The sequence below is a fragment of the Mirounga leonina genome, unplaced genomic scaffold, assembly GCF_011800145.1.
Source record: "Mirounga leonina isolate KUSES-001 unplaced genomic scaffold, KU_Mleo_1.0 Mir_154, whole genome shotgun sequence".
Lineage (NCBI taxonomy): Eukaryota > Metazoa > Chordata > Mammalia > Carnivora > Phocidae > Mirounga > Mirounga leonina.
Genome location: NW_023270389.1, coordinates 43,458,774 through 43,485,897, shown reverse-complemented (window position 1 = coordinate 43,485,897; position 27,124 = coordinate 43,458,774). Strand labels below are relative to the sequence as shown.

Genomic DNA, 27,124 nt, shown 5'->3' with positions numbered 1-27,124 from the left:
GTATTTCTGGCTTTGGTGTTGATTTGATTCCTGCATCCCAGGTCATAGACTTCCAAACAGCTGCAAGAACACAGGCCTGGGTAGCGGGGCAGTAGGGTTACAGCCTGCTCAGGGTCTGTATATAGCAAGCTCATCTTGCCTGAGTGGTCACAGCCCACATCCAATTCTTGCCCAGCCAGGTTGGCACTCTGGAAACCAGTCTTCACAGATTGGACAGTAAAACCAAAGTATCCCAGCAACTCAAAAATTGACTAAGTTCTATTTTTTAGAACTGTCTGCCTAGTAACTTTCCATCATGATACTATTCATTTAAAGGGCAATGAAATTTCCCAAGCTTATGAATGCCACTAAAATCACTCATCCTTAAAAACACAATTTATTTAGAGTAGAGGCAATGAGAGATTTCCTAGCATTATCACCCTCTGGGGATGATTATCAAGTAAATTAACTAAGAGAAACTAACAGCTAACAACTAGTGTGTACTAGCCAAAATGCTTAAAAAAATTTGTTGTTTTTTTTTTTTTTTTAAATAACTTTAGATTTTTGGGGCACCTGCGTGGCTCAGTCGTTAAGCGTCTGCCTTCGGCTCAGGTCATGGTCCCAGGGTCCTGGGATTGAGCCCCACATAGGGCTCCTTGCTCCACGGGAAGCCTGCTTCTCCCTCTCCTACCCCCACTGCTTGTGTTCCCTCTCTCGTTGTGTCTCTCTCTGTCAAATAAATAAATAAAATCTTTAATAAATAAATAAATAACTTTAGATTTACAAGAGAGTTGCAAATACAATACAGAGAGCTCAAGGATATCCATCATCCAGCTACCCCTAATGTTAACCTGTCATATAGCCACAGTACAAGACTGACACTGTGAAACTAACATTGGTATAATACTATTAACTAAACTACAGACTTCACTCTGATTTCACCAGTTTTTCCATTAATGACCTTTTTTTGGCTCTGAGATCCAGTCCATGTTACATTTAGTCATTGCATCTAAGTCCCCCTCAACCCATGATAGTTTCACTGTCTTTCCTTGTTGTTCATGACCTTGACAATTTTGAAGAAGATTGGTCAGGTATTTTGTAGAACATCCCCAAATTGAGGTTTTTCTGATATTTTCTCATGACTAGACTGAGCTTATGGATTTGAGGAAATGACATCACAGAGGCAAAGTGCCCTGTTCATCACATCATATCAGGGTTACATGAGATCAATATGACTTATTACTGATGATGTTAACTTTGGTCATTTGGTTAAAATGGGGTCTGCCAGACTTCTCTACTGTCAAGTTACTATTTTTCTCTTTCCATGCTGTTTGTAAGAACAAATCAGTAAGTCCAATCCACATTTAAGGAAAAGGGAATTAAGCTTCACCTTCCAGAAGGATGATTATCAAAAGAATTTGTGGGCATATAAATGTTTCAACCATCACAATAACTGATAAATATTTTTTGATGAGATACTTTGAGGCTGTGCAAATATTCTGTTTCTAATTTTAGGGGATCTTGACTGCAGCAGTTATCACTGTGGTGTGCTGATGGTTATTTTCAATATCCCTGATTCCTTCTACATTTATTACCTGAAGTTCTTCTCTAAGAAAGATTTGGTTCCTGCCGCACACACTCTACCACCACTAATTTCATTATTTGTTTGTTTTCCTCACATATTTATATCAGTATAGACTCATCGATATTTATTTTATTCTTTGAATTATAATCCAATGTTGTAATTACTTATTTTGTTGTTTGGATTGTTCCAGTTTGGGCCTTGGGAATAGTTTTAGGTTGGCTCCTGTGTCCTTTTGATATGCCCTGTACAGGAAAAAGTTAACATAGGTCAGAGGCTGCTATGTTTATAAGGGTCTGCCTGCAAGGTTGTCTTTGGGTGGCATCTGGGAACTTGGCTTGTGAAAAGTTCCCCACCCTAATAAGAAAAGTTCTCTACACTGCCAGGGTTGTTTTGCCCCTAAGGCACTGAACACCTGCTTCCTTCTGAGATACTGGGGTTTTGGTAGTTGCCAGGCAAAGAATGCCGACACTACTGGTCCCCAGTAAAAACCCTACACTCTGAGTCTCAAATGGACTTCCCTAGGAGAAACATTTAAACACATGCCGCTGCATTTTCACTACCAAAAAAGTGGGCACACCTGGTTTGCCCCTTCCTGGGCCGGGAGGGAAAGTCTGTGGATGGATTTCTCTAGATTCTGCCTAATGTGCCTTTCCCCCTTAATGGTCTGCTGTGTAACTTTACTGTGTCACTGTAATAGCTTTTAGCCATTAGTACAACCAACTCCTGTGAGTTCTTCTGCTAGCATAGCACTGCATTTGTTAGTGGTCTTGGATACCTCCCAATAAGCCCTAGCCCCCCTTCCTCCTTCCCTCCCCCTTCCCTCCCTCCCTCCCTCTATTTATTTATTAGTACTTCCTTTCTTTGTGGCACTACAAGAAGTTTCGGACTTGTATTTTCCTTGTCCTAGTTATACATAGAATCAGCCATTTCTTCAAGGAGCCTTCATTTCTTTTATTGGAGGATGATACTGAGAAAACAAAGTCTAGGCACTCATTGCTAATGTGGCATCCATGCTTCTAGGCCCTTTGGGCCAATAGACAAGGAAATGTATGTATGTTTGCTGAACCATATATACGCACAAATTAATACTTATTTCTATGTCTTTCTACTTGTGACAACACACACATAGTGAATTCCTACTGGTATCATCAACTTTAACCTAGAACCACAGGGTTCATTCTAGCCTTCTCTGCTTATTTGTAACTTCTTTCTTTGACAGTGAGAAACCTAGCTTCCATTAGCTACAATTTATTTACGTATTTGTTCAACCCTAGTATACATGTAAAGTAGTTCCAGAATTGTTGATTTATACCCCTGTGAGAACAAATTCACCAACTTACACCCCTTATAGTAAAGCAGCTTTTGCTTCAGCCTTACAGTAGCCAGTCAAAACACATTTCCAAAGTTACTTAGGTCAGCACCTTTCCCCCCATCCATTTCTGATAGATAGGTTATTTGTAATAGAGATTTGTTAGTCTGCATTCTATCCTGGGATTCTCCCACATCCTCATGGATTTTTAAAATTTGCATACAGTATATTTCACTTTTATTTTTATAATAAATTACACCTTGTTAGAATAAGTGTACCATTCCGTGGGTGTTGACAAATGCAGGCAGTCATGTACCTACCACCACAGTACCATACAGAACATCTCCATCACCTAAAATCTACCTTGTGCCACCTCTTTGCAGTTAACCTCTTCCCAATTCCTGGCAACCACTAATCTGGGTTTTCTGTCTCTTTGGTATTGCCTTTTTGCAGAAGGCCACGCAAATAGAATCATACAGTGTGTAGTCTTTGCGGTTTGGCTGCTTTCACTTAGCAAATGCATTTAAGATTCATCTTTGTTGTTGTGTGAATCCATAGTTCATATTTTTAAAATTGCTGAGTAGTATTCCACTGTGTGGATATTTTACAATTTGTTAATCTCTTCACCTCCTGAGTACATCTCAGTGGCTTCTAGTTTTTGGTGATTATGAATAAAGCTTCTATAAATATTCATTTACAGGTTTCTGTATATACAAGTTTTCAGTTCGCTTTCATAATTACCTAGGACTCAGATTGCTGCACCATATGATAAATGTATGTATAACTTTGTTGAGAAACTGCCAAACCAGCTGTACCATTTTGTATTTCCACAAGCAATGACTGAGAGTGGTTGCTGCACCGCATATTAACCAGCATTTGGAATTGTCAATTAAAAAAAAATTTTTTAGCCATTGTAATGGAGGTATCCATTATGGTTTTCATTTGCATTTCCCTAATGATTAATGACTTAGAGCATATTTTTATATGCTTTTCTCCATTTGTATGTTTTCTTGGGGAAAGTATCTCTTTTTTTTTTTAATTGGGTTAAAAAACCCAAAAATAACTGCCGACACTACTAGTCCCCAATAAAAACCCTACACAGCTCTTGCTGAGTTATAAGAGTTCTTTATATTCTGGCTACAAATCCTTTATTGGACATACGATTTGCGAATATTTTCTCCACCTCTATAGTTTGTCATTCCTTTAACCTTTTTTTTTTTTTTTTCAAAATCAAACTTTTTAATTTCAGTAAGTCCAATTTATTAATTTTTTCCTTTTATGGATTGTGCTTATGTTTCATGTCTAAAAACTAATTACCAAACCCAAGATGATGCAAATTTCTGTATTTTCTTTTGAAAGCTTGGTAGTTCTACATTTTGCATTCAGGTATATGATCCAGTTTGAGTTTATTTTTGCATAAGGTGTGAAACATGTGTTAAAGTTATTTTTTCCTTTTTTTTCTGCGTATGTATGTTGAAATGTTTTAGCACCATTTGTTGGAAAGATTATACTTTCTCCATTGAATTGACTTTGCACCTATACTTTGGTGAATCTATTTCAGGGTTTTTCTGCTTCATTGATCTATGTGTCTCTCCCTTTGCCAATTCCATACTATTTTGATTACTATAACTTTATAGTAAATCTTAAATTGAGTAGTATGACTCCCCTCTCTCCATATATGCTTATATATAAATATACTTATATATTTATACATATATTTATTTTTGTTTATATATAATATTTTTATATATAATATATAAATGTAAACTTATACAGGGCGCCTGGGTGGCTCAGTCGGTTGAGCGACTGCCTTCGGCTCAGGTCATGATCCCAGGGTCCTGGGATCGAGTCCCACATCAGGCTCCCTGCTCTGCGGGGAGCCTGCTTCTCCCTCTCCCACTCCCCCTGCTTGTGTTCCCTCTCTCGCTGTGTCTCTCTCTGTCAAATAAATAAATAAAATCTTTAAAAAAAAATGTAAACATATACAAATGTATATTTATATATAAAATATATAGGCAAATACATTTATATATATTATGTATCATATATATTATTCCTTGGTCTAGTTCTAACATCTGTCTCATATCTGAGTTTACTTATGATAAGTGCTTTTGTCTATTCAGCTGCCAACCTGATGTCTTAAATGCGTTATCTCAAAGTTTTCAAATGCATCTATGAGTTCAAAGAGGATTTTTTTAAATGTTGTGTCTACATTTTATGATCATCTAATATGAGATTATTCTGGATCTTGTCATACAGTGTTAGTCCTCATGTTTGTTTCTAGCTGAGTTTGTACCAATGAATATCTAAAGTAACAGCATGTAGTATTTAACAAGTGGAAAAGCTTGTCAGACTCCTGTAAATTTGCTTGTCTTGAAGTCAAAATGACAATAATTTTCCTGCATATACTGCTATAGTTACGTTGATTAGCTTTACCAGTTGTGTAGACAAAATTAAGCTCTTGCAGTATAATACTAACTGGAAAGATATTTTCATAGAAAAATACTGTGGCTTAAATTATTTAATAACTTGAAATTTGGGGTAAACATGATGAGATGACTTAGAACCAGCTCATGAATAGTGGCTGACCTAGTATGTAAATTTCTTATTTGCATCAAATGGAAGTCAAATTATGTCATGCTAACTTTCTTTCTCATGCAAAAGAAGTGCCTCTAGTAGTTTAAATAGAGGAGTAGGAGAATTAATCTGCACCATAACAGTTTCGTACTGCAAATGGATATATTGCTTCAATATTGTCTTTGTCAACCCAATTTTAACAGATTATTAGCAGAAGTATGGTAGTATGAACTTAAAAAAGAATTTTGTATTAACTAGTATTTTTCCCAGAATTGTATTTTGGGGTGCACTGTTGAATAATGTACAGTTAATGTTGGATTTGGAGTTAAAAAACAAATTCACTGTTTAAAATGGAATGCAATAGCAATAACAACAGCCCAAATTTTAGCCACTCAGTTAAAAATCAAATTAAGTCAACAAGTGACAGAAAGGAGAAGGAACTCTTATTGCCCTCTCCTCCTTATTTGGAATTAGCAACTTCAACCTTAGTCCTTTGAGCAGAAGCAGCCCTCCCATGTATCTCATAAGGGAGCAGTTGGTGATCAATAATGAGACCAGGACACCTGGCAAAGGAAGTGGGACCTAAAATCCATCTAGAGGAAGAAGCATCTTTTCTAATTTACACAGAGATGTCAAATGGGGTAATGATGCCCTAGCTGATGAATCCTTTCCTTTGCCAAGTTTGTTGTATTAGTCAGGATACATATAGCTGCAAGTCACAGAGCATGTGACAAAGAATGCCTTAAGTAATTAACACATTTTATCTGGAGATAGATGGTTCCAGGGTTGGGAAGTAGCTCAATGATGCCATTAAAGATTTTTTTTTTTTTTAATCTTTCCATTCTGACATCCTTGAGTATTGAATGTTTATCCTTGGATGGTCATCTCATGGTAACAAATTGCTCTTACAACTCCAAGACCGCATCTTCATGCAATTATATTGAACCCCCATCTCTGTTTTTATCAGAAATAAAAATTATTCACAGAAGTATATCCATCCTCCCACCTCAGCCAACTTCCCTTAATGTATTATTGGCCAGAACCGGGTCACATAGTTACACTGGCTTTAAAGAGAGGTGGAAATGACTGCCTGAACAACGGAAGAGAGTTGGCAACCAACAGTGTCTACCACACCCGTAAAAGAAAAGGCTCTTTTTCACTTTTTGTTTCAAAGGCAAGCTCCAAATCTAGTAAGCAAAAAGCATCTCAACCACCCTTTTATTTGACTGGGATATTTTCATGAGTCACTTTGTACCTCTATACTGTCGCATTCATTCAGACTAAGTAGAAAGAAGATAAATCTTAGTTTGAAATTTAAAAAGTTATAGAATAATTTTAGTAACTTTATGTCTATCACTTTAAACTGCATCTTCTCAGTAAAAATTGGGCTAGCTGGTGAAGACCAAGAATGAATCCTTCAGACAAAGCTTTAAGGAATGAACATTCTTTGTATACAAGTGGATCTACCAAGCTTCTTAAACACTTATTTTCTGCAACCCTGTTTAGCATTTGTATTTTTTGTGTACGCAGGATGGAGGAGTGGTCGATCAAGGGAGCAACTAAAGGAAACTTAGGCAAATTAACACAATATTGGCTTTCAATTTAGTTTCCTAAATTATGAGGAATCTTGTTATTTAGGGAAATCCTATTTGTGACTTTCTTTCTCTAAAACAAATCCATCAATAGTCAAATAACCACCCCCTAATTACCTCTTTACATGTAAACATGGATTTACATATACATGGATCCTCCTCCTAGAAAGTTTGGCTAATATATAGTATATGTTTCTGCCTTGGTTTCCCTTAGTTATATTATTTCAACAGTATTCACATCTCTCATAACAAAAATTTCCAGAGAAACTCTTGTTTTTATGCTCTCTAAGCAAGACACTTCCCTCTCCCTACACACACACCTCAAACAAATATACCAAACCCCACTTTATACTTAGAAAAAGTCCATCTTAAAAAAGAAAGAAAGATAAGAAAAAGTCCATCTTACCCCAAATTGCTAATTTTTTTCTTAAAGGAGCTTTTAGGAAAAGGTGTGAGCAACCTTCATTCTTCTCCCTCTGAATTCCATTCCCATGATTGAGATTTGGGTCATTCTCAAGTGAAAAGTACTTTCTTTTCTTTCAGTGTCCTGGGTTTACTGAAGAGTACAATGGTAAGAGAAGAGAGAACAACATGTTGCAGCCTCCAAGGCAGTTTCTTACTGCATTGTGCAACTGCCTCCTTTTCAATTGCATACTTCATTTTAATCCACATTATGGCTCTTGCATTTTTCCAGAGAGGCTAAAAAGACCCATCATTATACAAAGTTTGATTACTTCAAAGAACGCTTTTGATGCCATTTAGATGAGGAAATGAACCCTTTACTATTTGCAAATAACATTTCCTCTACTGTGATGAATTTGCTCAAATCATCTTGGAGACCACCCCAACACATGGATAGCCTTGAGTTGGGGGCCTACAGGAAGATTCTAGAACATTTTTACCAAAACCAGCCTATGCTTTCCTTCTGTCAGGAAGTCTTCCTTAAAAGAGATGTCCCCTGGGATTAAGAAATCCTCGAACAAGGAGACCGATCAAAGACCAACTGAGCCAGAAAACTTTCAAAGTCTCACAGCTGAAGGGGAAAGGAGACTTCAGCAGAGGTGGGCTGGTGTGGGAGGAAGCAGAGCAAAGGTGCTGGTGATCATAGGCAGTGAGTGCTGTCTTACCTATCCTATATATCACTGGAATTCCAACTCCCGGGGACTCTGGCTGGCAGTCGCTTCTGGATAGGTTGGTGTGCTCAGCCTTTAGCTGGAAATGTCACTGGGCTACAAAGTGGGCTGGCATAGCCTTCTTTCTTTGTCTAGGCTAGATATCATGTTTGAGAGCCAAAAGACCCTTACCTACTTCATTGTCCTGCGGTTGATAGAGGAAGGTGTGTACCCCCACCCACAGTCTCCCTTCAAAAAGGCAGCTTGAAGCCTTGAAACAGGAGTGGACCCTGGACTCTGACAGCACTGGTTCAAATCCTGACTCTGCCATGTGTAGTGCAAATCATTTGACTCCCCTGACCCGTTTCTCATTTGGAAAATTGTGATCACAATGCCTGCCAACCTCTAACCCCTCCACACACCCAGGTTTAGAGTAAAAAGTCAGAAAACATGACTTTTAAACTCACCTCAAAATTTCCTTTCCTCCCTTCACTTAAAAATTGAAAGTGTGGAGAGTGAGAAGAGCTCCCATCCAGAGGGATGGCAGGAGAAAAATTTGTAGCCTGTGTAGGCTGATGGACGTGTGCACAAGGGCAGTTCAAGAGAACAACATTAATCACAAGCAGCCATAAAGGTGAATCATAAAATGCACCCTCCCCACCTTTACAAAGTGAAATCTCAGACCTCCCAGAGCTTGGGACCTCTAAGTGCATCTTTCCACCTTTAGTTCAAATAGCTACATGGCCATCTGTCAGCATTAAAACTGAGGGTGAATTGGATGTGTTCATTAACTTGGTTGTAGTAATCATTTTACAATGTGTACATATATCAAATCATGTTAAGCTAAAATATACACAATTTTATTTGTTAATTCTATCTCAATAAAGCTTGGTGGAGGAAGGCTGAGAGTGTATTTTTATGGACTTCTAATGTTCTATAATGTCCTTGCACTTTGCTTTCTAGAGTGCATCTACCAGTAATTTAGAAAAATATCTACACGCACATATCCGTGTACAGTAGCTCTCAGTCCCAGATCTCCTCTCCTTCTCTGAGTCCCCTTTAGATCCTCCTCCCTGCCAGACAGTTGCAGACAAGGTGAGTTCCTCCCTTCCTGCTTTCATTTTCTCTACTACCCAAGGCAGCTAGAAGCCCAGCTAACCCGAGAGTGACCATTGCCTGTATTTGCTGAGACAGGAGCTAGTCTAGGGCAAATGCCACCAGACCTGGCAAAAGTGGGGGAAGCTCTATAGTCTCCCTAAGACAGTATTTCCTCTTCCCCATAAATTCCAAGGTCAGGGTCAGATGCATCTGTGTTTTATCATGGTGCCAGTCAACCCAGGGATGGAGAGCTATCTTCCTTTCACCAGACACTAAAGTGTCCTCCAGATAGAAGAAATAAATCATGGAACCAACTCCTTTTGGTTCCCCTGGATGACTGTTTATTCATCCTTCCCTCTCCCAGGCTACTTCTGAGCAGCTCTTTGTGTATCCGACTGCCCTCATGGAAATCGCTCTCTCTGTCTCCCAGTAGAACCCCTTGCTTATCTGCACCTTAAAGTAAGATTGACCCATGTGACAGGAATTGTGAGAGCCGAGGGGGAAATGAGTGGGAGGTGGACACGAACACCAGGGGTCCTCCATGTCCCATTCACCATAAGTCACATTAGGAGCAACCAAAGGGTGTTCTGTCTGTATGGTTTTTTTTTTAAACAATTTTATTTATTTATAAAGTAAGCTCCATGCCCAATGTGGGGCTTGAACTCATGACCCTGAGATCAAGAGTCACATGCTCTCCCAACTAAGCCAGCCAGGCGCCCCAAGGCTGTTCTGCCTTATATGTTACCTTACAACCAAAACTTAGTCTCTAACTTCACCCCATTGCCTTTTTCCATGATGAGTAATAAGAAGTCAGTCAGATGTTTAAGTGCAAGAATGACTTTACTACAATATGGGAACATTAAGCCAAGACTACCTATGAAATGCCGAAATTTACCTACCCAGTAGAGAGACTGAATACACTTTGCTTCTCGGTCCCACTGCCAGGCTATTCAGGTTCTACCTCCTAGGAACTAGTGGCTAAGAAAGAAGAAAGAGGCACCTTCTAGTCTTGAGAAAGGCAAGGATCTTTATGAGTAGGCTCTGCAGTCTTTGTGTTCAGATTTAAAATATCATGTCTATCCTCCTTGATGGTCTGAAATCCTCAATTCTCCCTTATTCTCAAGCCAAACAAATTTCTGTAGCCAGCAGCCTGGAGGTTCTGATCTGGACACTTACTAGATACAACCTTGAGGAAGTCACTTAAACTTCCTGAACCTTGCTTTCTTTCCTCATAGGAAAATCCAGAACAGGGCCTGTAAACGCTTAGCTCACAGGATCATTCATTGTATGGATCCGATAGAATAACATATGTGAGAGCACTGTGTGTCCTAGATGGCTCTACACATGTAAGCAATTATTGGATCAAATCCTTAATAATAATAATAATAACATATTAATTACAATTGTGCTGATAGTCCCTTGTAGAACCCTGGGGTCCTCCACTCATTTTCTTTTTCTCTTTCCCCAGTCATTATCTATCATTCTGCTTGATTCATCCTTCCCACGTGCTCCCTTCCCCTATTCATGAAATACACATGCACAAAACCTATAATTCTTTCACCCATTATTCTAACTCCTGTCAATCAGTTTCTTTTTCATTGCATATTTACATTTCCAAAATAACCGCATTTACATATAATTTTCTCTTGCCGGCACAAAAAGTGGGTACAGCTAGATACGGCATTTAAGGGGGTGTGTCCGATTTCAATTCAGGAAACAGAAACAAGTGTAGGTATTTTAAGCAGAAAGGGATTAAAAACAAGAAATTCAGTGCTTACGAAATTCACAGGAAGAGCTAAACAAGGGGAAGTTAGGGGCCACCACTGGGGTCTAGATTTTTTTTTTTAAGATATTTATTTATTTATTTATTTATTTGACAGAGAGATAGAGAGCACAAGTAGGCAGAGTGGCAGGCAGAGGGAAAAGGAGAAGCAGGCTCCCTGCTGAGCAGGGAGCCCGATGCAGGGCTCGATCTCAGGACCCTGGTATCATGACCTGAGCCGAAGGCAGATGCTTAACCAACTGAGCCACCCAGGCGCCCCTGGGGTCTAGATTTTAAGGGCACAGCACAACAGCTATAGTCCAGATGTCAGCTGCCAAACTGCCTCTCAATACCTGTGATTTCAGTGACTAGAATCTGGGGACTACTGGAATGTGGGTTCTGGCTGCGAACTCACAAAGTGTTGCTTAGCAGCAAGAGCAAGGGCAGGGTGGCCTTCACCTCACACTGCCTTCCAAATCTCATGCAAGGGCATTGCCCTGGCAGAATTTAATTAGTATCCAGAAATCTAGTTGCAAAGGAGTCTGAGAAATGTCATTTCTGACTTTCTAGGGCCTAAAGTTCAGGAATGTACATACAGGGCTTTGGGAATGGATGCCTACTTCCATCTGACGACAACCTGCTCAAGATAGTGACTTTATACTCCTTACAGAGTAAACAACACCATGATGGCCTAAAAGAGAATTTGAGGGGAGGGGAGAAGAAAAGGGGCACAGATCTTGTAGTTGCAACCTTTACAAATACCTGTGGGGATTTATTTGGGGCAGGCCTCTTGGTCTTTAAGACACATAACTCAGATTAAGAGTAAAAATTATGCATAGAGAGTGGAGTCGGCCACAAGCAAAAAGGATTCCACATTTGCTATGTGCCACACTGTGATAGATAACTGGGGACAGAACAGTGAACAACACAGAAGCTGTTCCTGTTGAGAGATAGGATATTAGAAATGTCTGGTTGACTGCCCAGGTTCAAAGCCTACCTCCACCACTTATTAGCTGTCTGGCTTGAACAACTTCTCCAAGTCCCAGTTTCCTCATGTGTAAGCTAGATGTAATCAAAGAACCTACTTAATTGAGAGATGGTAAAAATAAAATGAGATAACACATGTAGAGTACTAAGCATATTGCCTGGTACATCATCGTAGGGTGTAAATAAATGTTGGTGAAGGGTTTAAGCAAATCAAAAGGCAATTACAGTACAGGACGCTGTAATAATGCAATGATGCAAGAAAAAGAGCACATATGAGGAGAGGCATTAACTCAGGCCTAGGGGGCTCACTGAAAGCTCAGGAAATAAATAAATTCTGGGTTGGCATTTACTGGCTAGGAGAAAGCATTCTATATTTGATGACTAAAAGAAGTTCAGTGTGGCTGGAACAGAGGAAGTGGAGTGAGGTTAGAAGGCAATTAGCCAGATCATGAGGGGACTTACAAGACTTTTAAGAGTTTGAATTTTGAGGCACCTGGGAGCCTTGGTCAGTTAAGCAGCTGCCTTTGGCTCAGGTCATGATCTCAGAGTCCCGGGATTGAGCCTGGGTGTGGGGCTCCCTGTCAGCAGGGAGTCTGCTAGTTCCTCTCCCTCTGCTCCCCCACCCCCCGCCCTGCTTGTGCTCTCTCTGTCTCTCAAATAAATAAGTAAAATCTTAAAAAAAAAAAAAAAAGTTTGAATTTCATTTTGAGGGCACTGGGAAGTCATTGAAGGTTTCAAAGCAGAGTGATACGACCTGATTTATATTTTAGAAAAAAATCCCTTTGGCTGGAATATGGAAAATGTTTAGAGGAGGGAACGATTACTGGCGGGAAGTCCAGCCAGAAGTTTTTGGATTAACTAAAGAGAGAGAAAAAGGTGATCTGAACCTGGGAAGTAGCAGAAAGATAAAGAAAAATGGAACAGTTCTGGAGATATTTAAGAAGCAATTGGCTGGAAGGTAAGGTATGCATTTTCCCCCCACTATTCTCCAGTCCTTCCTTGGCTTTCTTTATTAATTTCAATTAGGAAACAAAAACCTTTAACAAACTTATCTTCTTAGGTAACAGATCATATAGTGGCCTCCAGAAGCATATGCCCCATGTTAGTTAACATAGTAAAGATGTTCATATTGCAAATTTCAGGTCATGTGGAAAAAAAGATGGAGCAAGGACTAAATTTGCATCTGGCTTTTGCTTTGGTGTGTTTGGGGTAGTAAAATTGGGACAGTGCCCTCTTACAACTCCAACTGAGTAAATGGGCAGAGGCAGACCTATTTTTGGCCCCTGGTGAGTGGACTAAGATAGTTACATGACTCCAACTGAGCTAACAGAATTCCATCTTAACAGTTTGTACCAAGACACAGAAACTGAGGCCAGTGGATGTTGGGAATTGGAAGTCATGTATAGTCTGTGCCATAGTTTGGCCCATGAAAATCCAAGTCATTCTTACAGAGTAGCAGGAACCAGGAATCTTTCAGAGAACCTGGTGTACAGAGAGAAGGATGATGCCAATGCCTGGCACAGACAACAGATCATGTGGAGGAAGTGGCGGGGGGGAGGGGTGGAGAGAGGGAGAGAAACTGAAGGAATTTAAAGCTTCTGGTTGCCAGGCAAGGACATCTTAGAGAGTATCTAGTTCTCATCCTCAAAAGAGTATTTCCAACACTCTCTTCAATTCTTGAAAGCTCCTGCACAAACTTTCTGGATTCATCTAGGACTATGTTTACCTTGGCACGCTTTGCTCCTTTCCCACCAGCTTCTACCTTCCCAGCAATCAGTCAGTCTCAGCTTACCCCTACAAGAAATTGGAGTTCTGAATATTAGTAAGACATGTTCCTGGGTTCAATCAGATTATTGAATTTGAGGTCTACACTATATATTTTCTTCTTATAGCAAAGTTGGGGACATAATTTTGTCAAGCTTCTCTACTGTGTTCTAGAACAATCCTGCCCAGCCAAGCAGTTTGAATGGAGTTGGCCTCCTTCCTGTTTCCCTTCCCCCTTTGAACCCAGCATGGGCAAATGACCCAGGTTGGCCAATTAGAATACTTCTCTTTCTAATCACAGTGACTGATCAGGAATGGGCACAAGATCAGTGCCAGATAATCAGTCTTCCTTAACACTTCACTGGCATTCCTGGGAAGGATGTGCCCTCTTAATGGGATTATGATCTGTAAGGACAATGTCGTTTGAGGCTGCCAACCGCCATCTTCTTTGATATAAAGAGCACCGATCTGAAATAGAGCAATCACAAAGGAAAGTAAACAGGGATGGTAAGAGAAAGAAATGGAGTCGTGATGGTATTATTCCAACTCTTAGATACAGCTTTCCCTAAAGCTAGGTCTACTTTTTAGCTTTCTGTTATGTATATGATATATTCTGATGTTTTGGTATCTTTAAAACCTTCTTTTTCTGGGGAGAGACTGCCCTTCCCTGAGCTAGCCAATTCTTAGAGATAGCAAAGGGCCCAACAAAGAGCATGCCTTTGATAGGCAAACTAATCCAGAGTCAGACATCCTCTATCTGGCCCATAAACTCCAGGAGGTAATATTCTCTGCCTTCATCCTAGGGCCAACTACTAGGCAACTAGGGACCACACCTATAGCCCAAAGCCCTCCAAAATTATTCAAATTAGACTATCCTACACTGCTTACTCTACCCTGCCTTGCCTTTTCTGTGGAAATAAAGGCCCATGGCCTAAGCTCTCTCCTCACTCCTATCTTCCACATCCTAACCATCCTGATGTTTTTCCCTGTGGCCCTGTATGACATGTCATGCCTCCTGTCTCTAGGGCCTGTGAGGATAATAAACTGTTTTCCTGGGCCTCTCCTGTGTCTCCTCTTATGACCCTACCTGGCTGACCATCTCGTAAATGACTACAAAACAACTTCCTACTCACAGAGATCAATAGATGCTCTCTTTGGCGTATGCTGGTTTGAATAGGGTTTCTGTTATGGATTTCTGAAATAGTCCTTGTATAACAATACAAGCAACTTATAAAATCTAAAAATGTACAGCTATCAACCTTGAGCCACCTCAATTCCACCAAAAAAATGAATACAGGTTGTGAAGATTGAAACTTAACAGGTCCAAGTGGTGCAAATTTTTCTTATGCCTCTATTTCTTCTGAAATTAGTTAGTATTGGCAAGTTGTGAGAGTAGCTCAGCCATACCACTGTTATTTTCTGCATCTCATGGGTTTGGGGAATCATGGGACTGAAATTCTAGGTCGATCTGACTTAACCAAATTGTGAGTTATTGACATAATGGGAAAAAATATTTTGTATTTTAAGTTGCCTATTCTTTATTTAACACTCCCTTGAGCCAAATGTGTTTTCCATTTGAGTGATGTAAAAGAGAGAAGCAGAGATATTCTCAGATGTCATTTCAGGGAATATATACCCGTTTTTTTCTTTTTTCTTTCTTTCTTCTTCTTCTTCTTCTTTTTTTTTTTTTTTTTTTTTTTGAGAGAAAGAAAGCACAGGCAGGGGGAGGGCCAGAGGGAGAGGGAAGAGAGAGAATCTCAAGCAGAATCTACACTCAGCACAGAGCGTAGAGTGGGGCTCCATCTCAGGACCCTGATATCATGACCTGAGCCAAAATCAAGAGTCGGATGCACTGACCCAGGTGCCCCAATACTTATCCTTCTTTATCTTTTCTAAGATTTTATTTATCTATTTACTTATTTGACAGAGAGAGAGCACAAGCAGGGGGAGCGGCAGGCAGAGGGAGAGGGAGAAGCAGGCTCCCTGAGGAGCAGAGAGCCTGACGTGGGGCTTGACCCCAGGGCCCCGGGATCATGACCTGAGCCGAAGGCAGACGCTTAACAGGCTGAGCCACCCAGGTTCCCCAATACTTATCCCTCTTAATGATACTTCTTTCTAAGTCTCCTAGAACGGATTTTTCTATCTCCTATTGCTGCTCTGGGGAAAACTTTGTAAGTTGTGAGATCTTGAGTCTCAAGATGAAAATAATGATCTATATGCTCCTCTCCCTGCCCCTCCATCTGAAAGAAGCCATGATGAATAAATCAGCAATTATCCGAGCTGGCTGAAGAAATTTATTGTTAAAGGCATCCAATGCATATTGGTTATAAAGACCTGTGGTGCCAGCATTATTACTATGTTTGTAATTGATAACCAGGCTTTAAATTTTGGAAACATTTTTCACTTGTGAAATAGGATTTGAATGATTAGAGAAATTATAAGTCTGAATGAGGTTTTGGGGATTTAGAGCTAGAAGAAGGAATCTTGATCTAGGGACATTTTTCACTTCACGGATGTAAAAATACTCGCTTGTGGAGAAGATGGGGAGAGTAATGCCAATCACTTTAGCTCTATCCCTGAAGATGTTTATCTTGAAGAAAAGTGGAGAAAGCAAAGGAGAGAGAATTGTACAAATGTTGAGGCCTGTAGAGAATCCCAAAGAGTCATGGTTCTCTCAGAATAATATTTTTACAAGGAAAACATAAAATAAATATTCACTCTCTGACTTTATGATGAGAACTAAAGGAGCCACACCAAGTGTGTGCTTTTTTGCTCTTCCTAAAAAGGATGACCCCTAATATTACCTTGGAACCAGCTTTATAAACATGGAATGGTTTCCCCCTGATCGGTGATGTAAATGGATGATTAATCTGGACTAGGTGAATGGGGAGAGAAGGGAACACGCATACCCACTGTGCTAGACTTACATGGGCACATTTCAAATCAGACTCATAGATACTTATGCCTACCCATCAGAACAGATATTTACAGCAGAGAAAGTTCTGGGTTGGACTGTCCGTCTTGAGCCATTTGGAAACCAAACTGGCTAGAGCAGATTGCAAGATTTAGGCTGTGGGAGAATGACTCTGGTTCCTTTTCAGCCTAAAGCAATTACCCAGCTGTTGGGAAGTTGAAATATTGGACCAAATTATATTACCTAAGTTAAAATAAGCACTCCTGAGAATAGATCACTACATATACTAAGGTACATGTATTATGCAAGAGTTGACATTCCCATTTCTATATCTCATGAACCAGCCTTGGAATCTTCCCTGAAAATAAATTCGATGTTAGTATCTTTTTGGCTATTTGTTTTTGTTGGTTAATATATACACTACTAGCACATTTCCAAAGTTATTGCCCTCTAAGATCAGCACTTCCAGAAATCTTCTTGACAAAGCCATCAATAGAAATAACTGAACACTTTAAAAACAATAGGTGTTTTGTAGGTAACAACTATGGAGTTTGACCAAAAGCTGACACTATGCTTTTTAAAAAGTCAGTGACTCACACATGGTGTTATTTGATCCATTTAGCACCCCTTAAAGTACACAGAGCACATTGACAAAATAGAATCAGCAATAAATCACTTGTCCAAAGCCAAACAATTAGAAGGGGGAGAATCAGAACTTGCTCTCCATGGTTTTGTTTTGTTTTTTTAATTCTTATTTATTTATTTTTAAGTAGGCTCTCTGCCCGACGTGGGGCTTGAACTCATGACTCTGAGATCAAGGGTCACATGCTCTACTGACTGAGCCATCCAGGCACCCTTCTCCATGTTTTTATATTCCAATTCCAGAGCCCTCTTTGGGGATGCAGAAATTAGATATAAGCATAAGGAAAATCACAAGAGACAATTAGAATCACAACCAATTAATCTAATCAATAGAATTTAAACTATCACTTAAGACATAACCTACAATACTGAAAATATTTATTGCATTGTATAACACATTCATGTTTCACTGTTACCCTCTGGGCATTGGACTGATGAAAAGATTTTTCACCCTAATTCATCAGTAAATATTTACTGACCACTATTGTGTATGGGAAGCCTGAGTTGGATCTTTTCTCTTTCTTTTTACTAAAATTAACTTGTAGCATTGAGTGAGTGTCCAGTCATTCCAGCAAGTTAACATTGAATTTTCCTCTCTACCTTTCCATTTTTCCTGGATAAAGAAAAGAAAACCTAAAAATGTGGTAAGGCAATTCTCAGTCTGTTCTTCATGTCTCTGCTAAGAAGTTCCATTCTCTCATTTATAAAATAGGTATCACTTATTGACCATCTACTATATGCTACATATTCTACATCCATTATTGGCAATCTTCACATCTCTGTGGCTTAGGGGGTATAATTACCCTCATTTTTACGGATGTGGTCAGTATAGCATAGCAGTGAAACTTGGATCAAGAGCAGGTCCTTTAACCAAAAGCTACCAGAGTTTGAATCTGGCTCCATACAAACTAGTTTTCGGAACTTGGACCACTTATGTCGTTTCTCTGTTCTCCTTTATGCCCATCTCTAAAATGGGATAAATTACATGAACTTATCGGAGTTATATGAACTCACAATTAGAGTTATTATAGAGTTAATGAATTAACATCTGTAAACAGCTTATAGTACCTGGGCTTCTAGTGGTACTCAATGAACCTTAGCTACCATTATTAATTTGGTGTGCCCCAAGGCTGAATCTGAGGGACTCTTTTCTTCTTCATATATCTGTTACTCCCTGGATGACCTCATTTAATCCTATGGTTTTAAATATAAAACTATACTGATGACTCCAGAATTCATATCTCCTGCCAAACCGGTACTTTTCAAGTGTAAGTCAGCTCATGTCACTTCTCCACTCAGAACCCTCCAGCGACTTCCTATCTCTCTCTGAAAAAGTCAAAACCCTAGCCAGGGCCTATGAGGCCCTATGTGTCTGTCCTACTTTTCTAATCTGTCTCCTACCAATTTTCCCTTTCTTTCTTTTCTCCAGCAATACACGTGTCCTTTTGAACATTCCCTAACACTCTTGCTCCTCACACTCTTTGCACCTGCTGTTCTGCGTGTATATTCTTCCCCAGTCAAGCAACATATGCCTTCACTTGCTTCAGGTACCCTGCTCAAATACCATCTTAACTGAGATGCCATCCCTAATCACCTTATATAAAGGAGGATTTTCCTTTCCTTTTCTTCTTATCCTGCTTTATTTTTCATTGTGGTATCTATTGCCATTGTGTTTATTCATTTATCTATGGTCTGTTTTCCCCTCTAGCATTCGAACTCCATTAAAGTAGGGACTTTGTTTTATTCACAGTTCCTAAAGCAAGTGCTCGGCACATGGCAGACACTCCATAAATATTTATTGGTTAAGTATAATTATGCTAATTGCCCAGCTAGTGTCAAGAGTTTCAGACCCAAGTCAGCTTCCCTTCAATATCTCTTGCTCTTGGGCGCCTGGGTGGCTCAGTTGGTTAAGCGACTGCCTTCGGCTCAGGTCATGATCCTGGAGTCCCTGGATCGAGTCCCATATCGGGCTCCCTGCTTGGCAGGGAGTCTGCTTCTCCCTCTGGCCCTCCACCCTCTCATGTGCTCTCTCGCATTCTCTCTCTCTCAAATAAATAAATAAAATCTTAAAAAAAATCTTAAAATAAATAAATAAAAGTAGTTAAAATTCCTTAAAAAATATATATATCTCTTGCTCTTTCTTCCTCACTAACCTGCATCCCATGCCAGGGAAGACATAAACCCCATTAAAGTATACATCAATTCATAGGACTTTTGTATCTGAACTAGAAATCTTGTGCACATTAGGGTTGATTTGCTATTCAGCATAATTTAGCAAATATTTACTGCACAAATATTTATGTGATCTTGGATAAGAAACAACAACCAACCCACTAATATAGGGTAGCAATTTATTCAAGAATCTCATAGAACACTTGGTTATCCCTCAAACTTTCTTTCCCCATTTTCTCAATCTCAGTCCACTCCTTTGTTTAAGCCAAATTTCTAGACATTTTCTTAGATTTCTCTTTACCTCACCCTACACATCCAATCCTTGTGCAAAGACCATAAATTCTATCTACCAAACTTGTCCCAAGAACATCTGCTTCTCATCAACTTCACCTTTATAAACCCTAGTCCAAGGACAACTCCACTTAGCCTAGGCTACCAGCAAAATTTCCTAAATGCTTGGGGCGCCTGGGTGTCTGTTGGCTAAGTGTCTGCCTTTAGCTCAGATCATGGTCCCGGATCCCTGGGATGGAGCCCTGCGTCCAGCTCAGTGTGTGGACACTGCTTCTCCCTCCACCTCTCCCCTCTGCTTGTTCACTCTCTCAAATAAATAAATAAAATTAAAAAAAAAATTCCCTAAATGCTTGCCTTGCCCTCCCACTTTTTGCCTACCAACCGGAGTGATCTTATAAAAATGCAAGTTACTCATCACTCCCCTGCCTAAAGCTTCAGTGGTTTCCTTTTGTTATTCCTCTCTAAATTATTCCACTTAGAAAAAATCCCAACCCTATCCTAGCCTCCAAGCCCCACTCCATTCTGTCCTGAAGGACAGTCCAATCTTGTCTCCTAGCGTTTTCCCCTTATTCGTGCATTCTAGTCATGCTGGTCTTCTTTCACGTCTATGAGCACAATAAACTCTTCCCTGTCCCAAAATATGTGTACCAGCAGTTCCTTGTCATTTAGGTTGCAGTTTGAATTTCATCTCCCTGGAGAGGCCTTCCCTGACTACTGGATTTAAAGTGGCCCCCCTCCCCCATTCACCTTTTGTACTGCCAGAGAGTGAATGGCATTCACTGGTGGGGCACTGCACAGTCGCCATCTAATATTTTCCTCCTCTGTTTGTCACCTCCCTCCTCCAGTAGAATGTAAACTTGAAGAAGAGGAGGACTTTGCTTTATCAGCAGGGTTTATAACGGGGCCTCACACATAGTGAGCACTCAAGAAACACTTGTTGAATGGGTAAATCTTTGTCTCAACTTTGACAGCTTATGTAGGATCACAGTAGTTTCCTAGTACAGCTTTAGTAACTCTGCCCCATACGTGTTCTCTGCATTGCTTCAACCCATAAAAAGGTCCATTATTCCAGAGGGGGGATTCAGAAATAGGGATTCCCCCTATTTCTTGGCAACCACTCCGTGAAGATCTGGACTGAGTTCAGCAGTTCAAAATCATCAGATTAGGGGGAAAAGAAAGACGGAAATTAGTATTCCTGACATAAACCATTGTCATTTCTCACTTAAAACTTTTAGGAAGAAAAAAAAAAAAAAGCCAGTTCTTAAGATCAAACACTTTTGGAGTTGAAAATGTTAGAGAAAGTAGATGTGGACAGAAAAATGTTAGCGTGTGGGAGGAAAAGTCAGAAGGAGGTAAAAGAAGGAGCTCACACCGTGCTGTGAGTATCATGGTTCTGGGCTTGGGTACCATGGTTTGCCTTGTACATAAACACTAAGGAAGAGCGTGATGGAGTGAGGTGGGTAGCGGCGAGGAAAGGCAGGAGTGGGAGACCAGGACGAGAGACGTGAAAAAGGCTGAAAAGAAAAGAGAAGGACGAAGCAGAGCCATACAAAAGCAGCCTCGGATCTTGCCGGAGCTGCAAGCGTTAAGGGGAGGCGGGGAGTGACGCGGTTTGCGTCTGGAGCGACTCCTTGGAGTCCACAGCATCCACCGCCGGAGCCTCGCCTTCCTTTCTCCCTCTGCAGACATATCGAGACACAAAAAAAGAGGCGACCCCTGGACCAGCGCGAGGGACCCACCCTCACGATGACCGAGACCACCAAGACCCACGTAATCTTGCTTGCCTGCGGCAGCTTCAATCCCATCACCAAAGGGCACATTCAGATGTTCGGTGAGTCCCCCCGCCCACCCCCGGAGGCAGCTTCCGCCTCTCTCCTTCCCCGGCACCTGTATTTTCCAGGGCGACTGAACAGTAAGGCGTGTGCCCCTCTGGAGGGATGCGCCGGCTCATCCCCCTGGTGGGAGGTCAGCCCCTCTGTTCCGGGCTCCTGGGAAGGGACGTGGACTGCGCTTCCTAGGCGTCTCTTGCTCCGGCCAGACCCGGCTCACTGGGGTCCAAGGGGTGGGGGAGGGGAGGGGCCGGAGGTGACTGTGGGTTTGGGCCGGGTGGGAGGTCGAGGTTCCAGAACTGGGGTACGGTGGTGTGGTAGTTTGGCCACTTGGCTGCGGAGGATCGGGGTGGGGTTAGAGGTTGGGTCGCGGAGAAGGGAAAGAGGGGGTTAGAGATAACGTGCTGTTTGTTTAGGATGGGTGGAAAGCTCGAAGGAGTTAAATGATGTATATGCCTTGGAGACACAAACACACTCACACACACAACACACCATTAGCAGGGCTGGGGCTTGAAGAGATTAATTTAGGGTTTGGCTAATGGTTCAGGGCGGCCCAGGGGCGAATGTTTGAGGGTTGTGGGCCGCGTATTGCCCTCGCGAGGTGGATGGCTGAGTGAAGCGGGTGAGTGGCTGGCCAGCCTGGGCTTGGCTGCCGGGACCCGCTGCCCAGGAAGGGGAGGGGGCGGGGTGGCCGCTGCGGGCAGCCCTTTTCAAGCCGATGTTGATGGATCCGGGCCCAAGTTGGCTGAGGCTCTGCCGAGGGCGGCGATGACACCCGGAAGGCTTGCGGCGTGCGAGTGTGTGTATGAGTGTGAATGTGTGTGTGTGTGTGTGTGCGCGCGCGCGCGCGCGCGCGCGAGTTGGGGCGGGGGGGCGCGCATCATTGCGCGTTTGTTTCTTGGAGGCTTTGGGGCGTGGAGAGAAAGGGAGTGAGCGGTGGCTCCCAGCTGCTGGTTTGGGATTCAGCAGGGTCAGGGGACATTTGATCGATGCCTGTCGGAGATCTCGGGCCACCGGTGGACGCGGCTTCCCTGCTGCTCCGGTAGGACCCAACGGCACGGGGGCGTGCGCGTTTAGACCCTGAGGAAGGGACGCGGAGGTCACTTTAGAAGCAGGCATAGAGCAGAGGTTAGAAGTTGGGGGTGCTTTTTTTCTGGCACTGCAGGAAATGAGAAGAGGAGAGAGAGTGGGCTGGAGATGGTTGAGAGACGGGTGGGAGGCCCTGCGCGGGCCTGCCAGCAAGGCGCTATCCAGAGGCGGCGGTGCTGAAGCGCAGGGCGCGCCGGAGCTGGCTTTGGACACACGTGTTTACCCCGAGCCGGAGGATTGCGTGAGCCCTCCTAGGGCTGTTTCATGAAAACCACATCATATCGGTAAAGACTGGGCGAGGTGGCTTTGACTAAAAATACTCTTCTCTTAAACCTAGAAGGTGCGTTGAACTGGGCCCGCTTATTAAAAACCTCATGAAAAGAATATAGAACTACTTTGAGCTGAGGGCAGATTCAGGTAGGCACATTTATAGGATACAAGGAGGGAGATTGAGAGGTAGCCATCCCTTCCTCACCATGCCTTCAGCTTTTAAAAGTGTCTTATTAGGACCTAATGCTAACCTACTTACTAAATAAAGACTTTAGTTTTAAGCATCAGAGTAGACCAGAGTACCTCATCATTTATCTAAGGGAATATCAGTGCCCTAGGAACACTCTACTTTCACTGATGCCTTTACCCGGGTCCTGCTTTTCTTCTCTGTCCATATTTCCTCTAGCCATTTTGTGTCACTTGTACTTTATTCCTCTCCATTGCCAGGGCAAGATTGGGCTTTCCTCTGGAACTGCTTGGCTCTAGAAATCTTTAGTGAGCTAGCCGGTACTCCTTTTTTCCTGGGGCTATATTAGTCACTTCCACTTGTTTTGGATTGCAAGAGGGGTAGATTTAAATCAAGAATTGAGGATTCTGTTTTGCAGCTGAAAACAGTTTGCTAACAGTGATAAAGGCTTTTGTTAATTCGATGCTGACCTGCCAATTCTCCATGAGTTTAGAGGATAGAATATGTGGAAATAGGTATGGATTACAGCAAGCAGGTTTAGACATGGAAGAGGTGAAAGTAGACTTTCTGACAGTAGTGACTATTTTTTTAGTATTGGAACTGAGGAATAAGAGAGAATATCTGTCAACAAAGCCTTATGAGCGTCCATTAGTTATGTGTAATCCGAAGAGCAACATTGAAAGAGGATATGGTATGCTCACTGTAGCCTTAAGGAGCTTATAACCTAATGAAGGATTTAGCTCATATACATATGAAAAGGAACCAAGAACACAAAATACATATTAAACTATTCTTTGTAGAATCTCTTATGGGCATCTTTGAGCTCATGATAATTTTGTGATTTACTTCTGTAGTTTCTGGTTCACAGAGCCTTTTCATCTTACTTATTCCTAATAGCAAGCTTACCAGAAAGTCATCATTATCTCCATTTTACAAATAAGAAACTGATGTTCGGAGGTGAAGTGACTTTAAGAGCCTTAGGTGACATGAGTGGGTGGCAGAGTTAAGACTTGAAGCCCACATTCCTGATTCCTCTTTCAGAGGACTTTGCCCTGTACTACGTGCAGGAACAAGTGCTCACTGATCTGACTGCATAATTCCATAAACTCTATTTCCTTCAAACATAGACTAACAGAGATTTGAATTAAATTGGTCATCAACTAGGGCGCCTGGGTGGCTCAGTCAGTTAAGCGACTGCCTTCGGCTCAGGTCATGATCCTGGAGTCCCGGATCGAGTCCTGCATCGGGCTCCCTGCTCAGTGGGGAGCCTGCTTCTCCCTCTGACCCTCCCCCTCTCATGCTCTCTCTCTATCTCATTCTCTCTCTCAAATAAATAAAATCTTTAAAAAAAAAAAAGAAAAATAAATTGGTCATCAACTAAATGAGATTCCTAAATATGCATTTTAAGAGCTTTTTTCTGTCTCTAACAAAAGCAGTTATCCACAAACTATTTTCTCCTTTTAAATGGCTTCTTAAATCTTCTCCACAACAGTACAGAAATAATCAATTCAATAAAGTTATCAAACTTTCTTCAAGGTGCCTGAAATTTGTAAATGAATTTCTTTTTTAAATACCTGAACAGGACTTTGAAATTAGACATCTTTAACAAAGTTACTGTATTTTGAAATCCAATTGCTTGACAAAGAAAAAAGAGAAAAACTATAAGGAAAAAGAGATGTGTCATTCAAAACTAAAAACTCATTCTTCATCTCTGAAAAGTGGTACTTGTACAGTTCTCAATATTTGTAAAATATTTTAGAATGAGCTTTTCCTTTTACTTTGAAGAAAGGGAAGTTGGTATTATTCCTAACTGTGGCTATAGAAACACAAAGAAAAATTTAATGTTTGTGATGGAGAATTTGACACTTATATATTTAACTATAGCTAAAATATTTTCAGGGATGAGTAAATTTTTGGCAAAATAAACTCATAAACTAACAGTGTTTTATTTCGTGGTCTGCTTTATTACATAAGAGACTAACATGACACTAGAAGGTTTTGTTTTAATACATTAAATCTTAGTTATTGAGTATGTAGAGATTATATTTCAGTATAACTTTCTTCGCGTTTATATTGCTGTGTTTGTCAATAAATTCACCCCTCAGAAATAAGATAGTAAGTTTAAATAGAAAAGTAAAAAAGGACTGATCAGATAAGTTTTGCCATAAAAAATAAAGGAATTGAAGGACTTGATCACAGCAGAAATGTATTCTGTTTTTTGATGATTGTAAAATAACTGGATTTTCCAGTTTTTTTACTTCAAAATATTTTTACTTTGAACAAGTGGGTCTTTTGAAAAGAGACATGATCCAATTCTGTCCCGCTTCAAGGGTAATGAAGAGGGCTTTTTATTTATTGTGGAATTGGAAACGTAGCCCCTATTGCTACAACTAGAAATCATAAGAAAAATGAATTTGAGTTTCTATTGATATAGAGAACTGTCAGAAATCAAGAAAGTGTTTGATATGCTTGAAATGCCTGTAAAAAAAAAAAAACATTAAACACAAAGTGATATTTTATACTTTTGGCACCATTATCTTATTTGATCCTACCCTGCAAGTTAAACTGGATAATATTATCATCTCCTTTTTACAAAGGACAAAGCAGAGGTACAGGTGTAAGTCATTTGGTCAAGGTCATATGCAAAAGTCAAGATAAAACTAGTTTTCTGATATCTAGACTTTCTCTCTCATTCAGGATACCTCTTTATTCCTTTAATTGCAACAACACCTATGAAAGAAGGAGTCACCTGAACGTAGTTCTTAACAAAGGGTGATGAGAACTTTTGTCCTTGGTAACACAGGCCACCAACAAAATATATTCAACAAAGGTATCTATTCCCAACATCTTATACTATAACAAGGAAAAGCTATTTTTTTTCTTAGTACTCATATATTTTCCATATAATTGTGTTGCTAGAACATTTTTTTCCACCACTCCCATACCTCCTCCTTCCTCCCCACTCTTCTGTTACCACAGCTAACACCTACTTACACTTCAGATTTTAGCTTCAATGGTACTTCCTCAGGGAGCCTCCACTGACTTCTAAATTAAGTATGGTTACCCTGACATTTGATCCCACATTACCTTATACTTTCCATGCCATAACTCTCATCTCATTATGTGCTTAATGACTATTTTCCATGCTAGACCTTAAGCTCTTTTAGAACAGAAACCATGCCTGGTTTCATTACTGATTTATTTCCTAGTACCTAGCATGGAGTAAGCTTTCCGTAATAGTATAATATAAATCATAGTTGCAAGTAGCAAGTCTTTGCTCCATCATAGTTGTTGAGTAAATAAAAAATAAGTGAGTCTATAGAATCTTGTTCCAGGTAGAGGAATCAACCATGCACAAGGGCTGGGGTGGTGAGGCAGAGAGACATGATATATTAGAACAAAGGATGGTTCAAGGAGAAGGGGGGTAAGAGATAATACTGGAAAGGTAGATAGAAGTCTGATTGATTACGAAGGCTTGTAAGTCATGTTAAGGAATTTAAATTTTATCCCAATGACAATGAAAAAACATTGCATGGTTTTTAAAGTAAAGGAATGTCATAATTATATTTCTGAAGTTATGAATTAATCAAATTTTGAATATAGAATGATGAAGGGCAAGAATAAAAATGTGGTGACCAGCTAAGCACCTATTTCAGCAATATAGAGCTCAAGTAAGGGAAGATGGTCACCTCACCCAGACTGATAGTGTTTGGGATGGAGAGTGAGTGTATCTGAAAATATCTGAGCTGTAAAAGGGATGTTTATTTGGTGACTTGACGGGTGGGTGTTGGGCAAAGGAGACCAGGGTAACTCTCAGGTTTCTGTCCAAGGTAGATGAATAAGGAACACTGAAGAGAAGCAGGTTTAGGGTTTGTGGGGAAAGTAAGGATTATACTTACTCTAAAATTTTGGAAATATGTGTTCTATCCAAGCACTGATGCAAAAAAAGGAAATACTTAAATTCA

At 40.7% G+C, this 27,124-nt stretch overlaps 1 protein-coding gene across 3 annotated transcripts in view; it reads left to right on the top strand.

Moving 5' to 3' along the window:
* The window catches only part of NMNAT2 (nicotinamide nucleotide adenylyltransferase 2), a 185,329-nt gene that overhangs the window by 17,478 nt on the left and 140,727 nt on the right, over positions 1-27,124 (top strand). For all 3 annotated transcript variants that reach the window (XM_035010624.1, XM_035010625.1, XM_035010623.1), the window contains one exon: positions 21,470-21,615. In XM_035010624.1, the coding sequence (XP_034866515.1) occupies positions 21,531-21,615 (85 nt within the window). In that variant the 5' untranslated portion in view covers positions 21,470-21,530. The remainder of the gene's footprint in view (positions 1-21,469; positions 21,616-27,124) is intronic.